General features: G+C 47.6%; 1 protein-coding gene across 1 annotated transcript in view; it reads right to left on the bottom strand.

Annotated features, from left to right (window-relative positions):
- Positions 1–2,188: 2,188 nt before the first annotated feature.
- ATRN (attractin) overlaps positions 2,189–8,838 on the bottom strand; it is a gene marked incomplete at its 5' end in the record, with an annotated part of 140,517 nt that continues 133,867 nt past the window's right edge. Inside the window, 2 exons of the mRNA XM_083860725.1 lie at positions 2,189–3,901; positions 5,258–5,372. Of these exons, the coding sequence (XP_083716851.1) occupies positions 3,777–3,901; positions 5,258–5,372 (240 nt within the window). The 3' untranslated portion in view covers positions 2,189–3,776. The remainder of the gene's footprint in view (positions 3,902–5,257; positions 5,373–8,838) is intronic.

Below are 8,838 nucleotides of genomic sequence, written 5' to 3'. Positions count from 1 at the left end.
GGAGTGTGGACCTGCCGTGCCCACGGTACCTCACCACTGAATTTTGGGACATTATACACCACAGCCTGATGTCAATCACAGGCGTTACCCCATCATAAACAGCTTTATTTTGGTAACTTCAATACAATGCGTTTTGAGCCCAGGGAAAGGGACAGTAACAACTGAAAAGTTGTGTCTCGTAAATCTCCTTGTATCCAAAATATTGAGCCACAGCGTGGCAAGGTCATGCTACAACAGCCCAGAGAAAATTCTGGGCTAAAAACCATGGAAAATGGTGAATTAAAAAAAAAAAAAAAAAAGTGCATTATGTAGAGATCCATTGGCACCATTGTTTTCTAGAATAAAAGGGCCCCAACAGTTCTGACATTTTATTACTAATTTTTTTAAAGGCTCCTCCCAGAGAATGAAAATCTTCTGAGGGTTGAGACACCAAATGCTGAATTTCAGCCAGTTATAAACACCTGAAAATAGTGATTTTGAATGGAAACACGGCCAGTTTCAGTAACAAAGGCCTTAAACCACTGATTTAACCCTCGACGTAGTGACCACTTTAAGGACGTTTATTACTTGTCTCCAGACGTTGCTTTTCCCCCTTTCAAATGGAAAAGCCACTGTTTTACTTGGTTTCTACATTTGAGTGAAATGCATTTGAACACACAAAAGTCAAGTTATGCCTCCCTGCTCTGCAAGAGATCACGATATAATCTGGTGTTTAAAGCTCTGGAAATTTATCTAATACTGATCAGATGAAGGAGTTATTAGGACAAAACTCATACATCATTTAAAATGCATCAAAAATACATTCGGTATTTTTTTTTCTTGTTTATATACACTTTAAATCTCTCCATGTGCTGCACGTTACTGTAGAGTTTATGTACAAGTGCAAAATCTCTGTCATTTATTTACAGATTCTCCCAGGAAATAAGGTTGTTCTTTCTCCCCCACCTCACCTCCAAATGAAATAAACCCAGAAATCCTTCACTTTCGATACTGGCCTGATGATAAACTGCCAGCAATTCTTCTTTCCCCTGTCCTTTCCCACCTGTTTCCCTGTTTCCCTCTAAGCTGGGATGGAACTGCAGCAGAGCTACGTGTGAGATTCTCTTCTCCCTCCTCAGGATGGAGATCAGATGCAGGGCAGAGCGACATCCTAAAGGAGCCAGGTCCTTTTGTTTATGTAACAACTCTTGTCACTCTGTTTACCTTTTCTGGTTCTGATAAACCTTGACTTGGATCATTTTTGCTCCTTTTCCCAGTATCTGACACCTCATTTTGGCCCCACTCCTGGGCACACTGCAGGCTCTGCAGCCCAGACAGCCCAGCCCTCCAGGAGTGAGAAAACATCCCAAACTCTGCATTTGTGTCTTTTTATTATTGTAAAAATCTATCACCCCTCCAGGCCTGCACTTCTGAAAGCTGTTTGTGATCAGGAAAACCCAACAACTCTCAGCACCTGCCAAGGGCTGTCCTGAAGAGGGAAACTCAAGTACAGGGGCTTTCACCATCTGGGCTGGCAGCTCTCCCAAATCAGCAAGAAAAATCTGCAAATGAGGATGTGCACCACAGCTGAAAACATGCAGGAACAGCGGAGGGATTTTAGTCCAGTCTTGTTTCTCCAGTTCAGATTAACCCTACCACTGAGCAAGTTAGAAAATATTATCAGGAGATGAATCTGTCTGAGGTAATCCGTGCATCAGGTAAAATTAAATTGCCTAAATCCCTTCATTCTAAGACAAAGCTCAACCCTCTTCCCCTCGTAATTCCTTCTTCCCAGAGAGCACTGAAGCTTCTAGTTTAGAAACAGATGCAATTATATATTTATATATATATATAATGCATTTTTTCACAATAATTTTCTAGTCCCAATATTTTTTTGCAGTCCCATTGCACTTGTTAAATGACACATTAAACCAGAATTTTCATCCATGACAGTCCTTAAACCATCAGGCTGTTACTGTCCAGACACACACAGCAATTCACCTCTTTACTGCAATGCTGCCAAGCTCCAAAGAGCTCCTTCAAAACACATGGTTGGGAAAAAAACACCCCAGAAATGAGCGGCTGCTATGTGACTGATCACCAGATCACACACAAACAAGGAGCAGTTATTTGGGTTTCAGTTTGGAAAGGTGCTGCCTGGCCAGATCCAAGAGCATTTCCCTTCCTCGTGTCACCTCTCCATTTATTAAAATATCAGATGTCCTCACCAGAACCCACCAGCTCAGAGACCTGGATGGACGCAGTTACTGTGATGGAGCCATAACTACACACCTTGTCTGGCATCTTCACCAACATCCTCCACCAGCCCCAGCCCCAGGTGGGGCAGCCCTGGCCCTGAGCCACATCCCCAGCTCCAGGAGACACTGGACCACACAGGGGTGGGTTCAGCCCAGCCTTGAGCCTCCAAACACAACCCCAGCTTGCACAATCTCAGAGCGGTTCAGATGGTTTGATGAACCCCCCAAACACCAAACCTTCTCTTTGCTGTTTGCAAGTCTCATCCTTTCACCAACCAGACACTTCTTCAACGTCTAACAGAGCTCAAGCCCAGCAGGAAACACCAGGACCTGATCGTGGAGAACTCAAACCTGTGGCAAAACAAAGCTGCTCTGCTTGATTTTGACTTAAAGTTCTTTTTTACTTCATCCTCAAGTGATCAGGCACCCGGAGTGTTGCTTTTTACCCCCTGTCAGAAGATGGAGCCAATCATACCCACTGAGGAGCAAAGCCCCCAAGCTCAGCTCTCATCCAGAAGGATGACAGGAGGGAAGGGGGAGGGAAGAGGCCCAAATCAGAAAAATGTGATGTATCTGACCTGGAACACAGACTGCTTCTGTGAAAATGCTGGTGAAACCAGGAGTTTTCTTATGAGATACTGAAACTCTATGTGCCTTCCAGATATTTCCATCTGGGTGAGTAGTTGGTTAGTCAGGAAAACGCGATTTTCCTCTGCCTGCGCGGGACAGAGGACACAGAGTGCCTTGGGTGACTCTAGATGTGAGTATACATACCTCCAAAGGAATTTAACTGTGTTGAGAAGCAGCGTGTGTAGCAGTCTCCTCACTCCCTAGATCTGTTCACGTCTAGGCACTTGTGTGTGGTGTACTCCAAGCAGGTTAAGACTATGTAAACACTGAGTCTTTCCAAAGCAACATCCAACTTTCCAGTTATTTCATGTGGTCTGAGCAACATCGACCTTTAAACCATCCCAGCTTTTCGTGGACCATGACGACTACAAAAAGGCTGTGCCTGGACGAGAGTTCCACTGAAATAATGAGGAAACAATTAAGTATTAAATGAAAACAAAGGATGAAGATGCTTTGAAGATTAATAGTAGTGTTTATGTGTTGAGAGCTGACACCTGTAAACACCGGATCTTTTTCTTTTTTGTACAGTTTGATAAATACATGAACTACAAAGCACTTTCCATGTAGAAACCTGAGTGTCATTCAGATTGGACTACTGTTGTATTTACACTGACCAGGAATGGCGACATCGGACCTTACCACACCTGCAATAAAATTATTTTGCTTTAAACTTGAAGAAAACAAAGGAGCAATCTGAAGCCATGTGTCAGTAAAACTTAAGTGGAGCAGTTGTCAAATAAAGCCAACTAGCACGGAGATGAGAGAAAAAAACTGGGTTCAAGGAAGTTGTGTTTTTTTCCGGGTGCTTCTAGTCTCTTGGGACACAACTTGGAAATCCTTCTTCTCCTCCTCCTCGGTATTACTTTTCCATTTTGTTTAAAACCCTAGACAGTTTCTGATGTCCATGCATCAAATACAGGTTCCTGGCTGTGCAGGGGGCTGCTGCTTCCGATTTCGTACGGCGCCCGATTTCTCTTTGTAGGCAATTGGCATCTGTTGTGAAATGTCCACCAGTGCACTGGCCACGGCAAGACCTGGGGCAGTGAACAAACAGTCAGGGAACACAACAGCCACAGCGACAAATCCTTCAGGAACAGCTGAGAAAATCCCTCCAGGCCACAAAATGTGTACAGTTTTTTTTTAATAAACTAGGAAAGTGTTTTGGCTCAAGAACTAAACTCCAGCCAATATTCTGAAAGGAGCTGAAATACTGCATGTTTAATTAGGAGCAACAGCAGGAGGAAAAGATGCAATAAGGGTGGGAATTACTGGATGTAAAACTCTAAATATTGAAGCCTGAACCCTTAATGTTGAAGGTGCCTTTCTCTGCATCAGTAGATGGACTACAATAAACCTGAAGGCAAATGTGCAGGGAGGTTTCACTGCACTTCCCGTGGATACATCACCTCTGCAACCTCCTCATGGCAGACCAGGGACTCATGGAGTGGTTGGGGTTGAAGGGCACCCTAAAGACCACCCAGTCCCACCCCCTGCCACAGGCAGGGACACCTTCCACTATCCACCATCCCAGGCTGCCCCAAGCCCCAGTGTCCAATCTGTCCTGGAACCCTCCTAGAGATGGGGCAGCCACAGCTCCTCTGGCCGCCCCGTGCCGGGGCCTCCCTGCTCTATGCACAGACAAACCACATCTGGGACAGCCCAACCCAGCCCAACACCAAACCACCCAATCCAAACCCTCTGCTCTTTCCTGAGCCTTTGCTCCACTGGGCACTGGGGAACCCAGGGAAATCCCACACTGCCCAGAGATGATGCCCCAGTGCCCTGACATCAGTTTGGGTGTGAAGGGGTTGAGAACACGAAAACCTTTACCTGGATGGGAAAAACCTCTTTGTCCAGAGCTCCTAAAAGGAGGGCAGAGATGCTCTGAAAGGACTTGTAGTGACAGGATAAGGGGGAATGGCTTCAGACTGACAATGGGCAGGGTTAGAAGGGACATTCTTCCCTGTGGGGGTGGGGAGGCCCTGGCACAAGTTGTTCTGTGACTGCCTCATCACTGGAAGTGTCCAAGGCTGGGTCAGACAGGGCTTGCAGCAAACTGGTCTAGTGGAGAAGGTGTCCCTGTCTGTGGCAGGGGGTGGAACTGGATAATCTTCAAGGTCCCTTCAAACTCAAATCTTTCCATGATTCTGTGATGTGATGTTCCCCTGCAAATGGGGCTGGGAATGAAGTCAGATTACCTCAGTAATTAACTCAAAGCTCATGCTGTAGGCCAGCAGGGCCTAAACCAGGGAGACTAAAGTACCCCAGACACATCCCAAGCTGACCTGTGGCTACAGCAGCTTCTGTGGGATCAGGAAAGGTGACTCTGTAGGGTTGGGGAAGGAGTACAGAGTTAATTCCCAGCCACGAGAGACAACAATAATCCTCACCTGACTGTCCTGGTGGTGGAATACCCCCGAGCCCTCGAGGCAACCTCACGAACACCGAGAGCACGGCTGCTTTGTTCCCAAAGCAGGGCTCCAGCGCGATGGGCTTTGGTACAGTCTGCAGGGAGGGAAACGGGGAGAAAACAAATGTTAAACAGTGTGGTGCTCCCTCCCTCTTCCCCCAGCATCGTCTTCTCAGCTCGTACAAGCCCCAGGGCATGAACCACCATGAACCACACTGCTGTGCTGGGCCAATTTCCAGCACACAGCCAGCAAAGCTAAAACCACTGTCAGCAGCAATCAAAACACGAGTCATCACAAGAAAACACATTCACTTAATAAAAATCAGGCTATTAAAAAGTCAAGCACTACACAAGGCTTGTATTTCTGCCTAAATTCAATAACAAAGGAGCAGCTTATGTAATCAACAGGATTGAGGGTTTTGTTCCATCGACCCCATCAGCAGCATGTCACTGATATCAGCACAGCAAGTCCACACTCCAAATTCTATTTCCAGAATTGAAGTCCATGTACCACCTGAACAGCACTCTGTGCATTAACACAGCAAAGCACATTTTTCCAAGAACAAAAAGAAGCGTTCAAGGCCAGGCTGGACAGGGCTTGAAGCAACCTGGTCTAGGGGAAGGTGTCCTTGTCAAGGGGTGGAATGAGATGGGCTTTAAGGGCCCTTTTAATCTGTGATTCTAATACAGAATGGGCATCAGCTTTCCCCCACCCTGGAGCAGCAGGGACAGGATCCTTGCTGACCCTCTGTGATCATTTCCCTCCCACTGCACTCTTGGTAAGATTTTACCTGAATGACCAACAGCCAACCTCAGTATGCCATTAGAAACCCAAAACACAACAGCCCAGCCCAGACACTGAAGTCTGTTCTCACCCAGACCCGGCCTCAATCTCACACACAATTACACAGGATCACTGCCACTGTGGGATGAGGATGCAAGTGTTCACCAATGAGTACAGGTTCAGGAGAGTTTCTTCTTTTGTTCTACAGCAGCTACAAAAACTGAAAAACACTATTTTACCCAATACTCTCAGAGCTTTCTGTCTTCTTGTTTAGTAGGGACAAATTTCACTCTGTTGTTAATGAAATCATTAGTGCTTTTTCCATCAGGCATCAAACGACCCCACAGTACTCAAATGTTCAACAGAAACTCAATGCAATGTAAGCCATGAAAAAGCTCGAACGGGAGTCAAACATGCTGTTAAATTACTGCTGCTCAATAAAAAAGACAAAAGGAGACAACAGCAAGCAAAATGAAACTTAAAACTTTCCATATCTCACATTTACTGCAATGATTGCAGCAGGATTTGCTGGCCTGTGCGAGGCAGATAAAGACGTGCTGCACAGGCTGGTGATGGAAGCTGCCGCCTGCCTGGTTTATGACAGCAGATTTCTCCATCTCCCCGCCCCCCAGGAAGGGATCACACTCAGAGGAAAGCTTTTCCCAGAAGAAAACACAGCCTGGTGCTGTGTCCCACAGTGACTCAACTGCCAGAGGGAATGGACAGAGCACAGAAAACGCAACTGCAGGAAGAGGCAACTTCGCCACATGGGTGGGAGCAAGAACACAACACAAAGGTGATTTTCTTTTGGAAAGACTCAAGAATCTCACTTATTCTACTGTTAATAAAACAGTTCTGCTGAATCCCAGAGTTTGGAGGATGGTACTGGGTTACTGAGAGCTCTTGTACCCATCCTCAGCACGGAGCAGAATGGGCAGCAAAGACCACACAGAGACGTGATGGAGGGAAGAGAAGGAAGAAGTAACTGAATAAGAACAGATTATATTTTTTAATACTTTTTAATGTATTTGTTTTTAATGGATTAATGGCCCCAGAGATACTCCCAGGGCTGGAGTCCCTCTGCTCTGGAGCCAGGCTGGGAGAGCTGGGAATGTTCCCCTGGAGAAGGGAAGGCTCCAGGGAGAGCTGCCAGCCCCTGGTAGGGCCTGAAGGGGCTCCAGGAGAGCTGGAGAGGGACTGGGGACAGGGAATGGAGGGACAGGACACAGGGAATGGCTTCCCACTGCCAGAGGGCAGGAATGGATGGGATTTTAGGCAGGAATTGTTCCCTGGTGGGGTGGGCAGGCCCTGGCACAGGGTGCCCAGATTTGCTGTGGCTGCCCCTGGATCCCTGGCAGTGCCCAAGGCCAGGCTGGACATTGGGGCTTGGAGCACCTGGGACAGTGGGAATGTCCCTGCCCATGGCAGACAATGGAAAGGTGACCTTTAGAGCCCCTCCCAGCCCATGAGGATGCTCAGCAGCACACTCACCATCCTCCAGCCAAACTGCACGAACAGGAGGCTGGAAAATCCATCTCAGACTCACCAGATCCAGCCCTCCCCTCACACAGGCAATGGCACAAAGCAGAATTCTCTGCTTTAAGAGTAGTTACACTTTCAGCCTGTGCCATCATCCCTGTGAGACCTTTCCAGATACTCTCTGGTCTGGATCTCACCACTCTGCCAACAGAAACTTTCTTTTAACCTCAAGTCCTTCACACTTCAATTTATTCATCTGACATTCTTCTGTGCCTTAACCCTCTCCCTGGGCTTTCCCCTGCTGTACATCTCAGTCTTCTTTTGGATCAGCTGAAAGAGCCATGCTCTGAATTCCTTCTCTGAACACCAGCATTGCCTCCCCCAGCTCTCCCAGAGCTCCCCTCTGCACCTCGTTCTCGACCACCAGCGACCTGAGAGGCATTTCGGGCTCTGGCAGTGCCTCTGCTGTGGTATCACAGGCACACTGAGTCTCCTGCACATCATAAAACAGAAAGAAACAGAAATTGTTCATTATATAGCTCTCAGTCACAGAGCTGAAGGGACTTGGAGAGGAATTTAGCTCATCTCTCAGCCCCAGGCAAGACCCTCTCTCTACCTCTGCCCTTTCCAACTAATGAACCCTGAGTGTGCAGCAGAAACTCTCATTACGAGTCCCTGTGGGCACAATCTTCCCTTTCCATGGAATTTTTATTTTGGTCCTCAAGGTCACACATCGTCCTCCTCTCTGCTCTCCTGGTTCCACAGCACAGACAGCTGGGGATGGGATGTATCCCTGACCCTCCTTCCTTCCCTCGTCAACCTGCTCAGAAAAGAACCAGAATCATGGAACGTTTGGGGTTGGAAGGGACCTTCAAGTTCATCTCCTGCCCTGCAGTGAGCAAGGACAGCTGCCACTGTCCCAGGTGCTCCAATCCCCTTCCAGCCTGGCCTTGGGCACTGCAGGGATCCAGGGGCAGCCACAGCAAAACTGGGCACCCTGTGCCAGGGCCTCACACCCTCCCAGGGCACAATTCCTGCCCAGGATCCCATCCAGCCCTGCCCTGGGCAGTGGGAGCCATTCCCTGTGTCCTGTCCCCCTGGCCCTTGTAAAGTCTCTCTCCATCTTCCCTGGTGGGCCCTTCAGGTACTGAAAGGCTACAATTAGGTCAACCCAAAACCTTTTATTTTCCAGCCTGAACAACCTCAAAAAAGATGAGAGTTAGTAAAATATTGCTAATATGTCCCTGGCAAGGGGAACTTTGTTTCTCTCAACCATGCACAGTGAGGATAATGACGCA

The sequence above is a fragment of the Zosterops lateralis genome (assembly GCF_965231275.1).
Source record: "Zosterops lateralis genome assembly, chromosome: 5".
Taxonomy (NCBI): Eukaryota; Metazoa; Chordata; class Aves; order Passeriformes; family Zosteropidae; genus Zosterops; species Zosterops lateralis.
The sequence above is the reverse complement of the archived record's forward strand: the minus strand, read 5'-3'. Positions and strand labels throughout refer to the sequence as shown.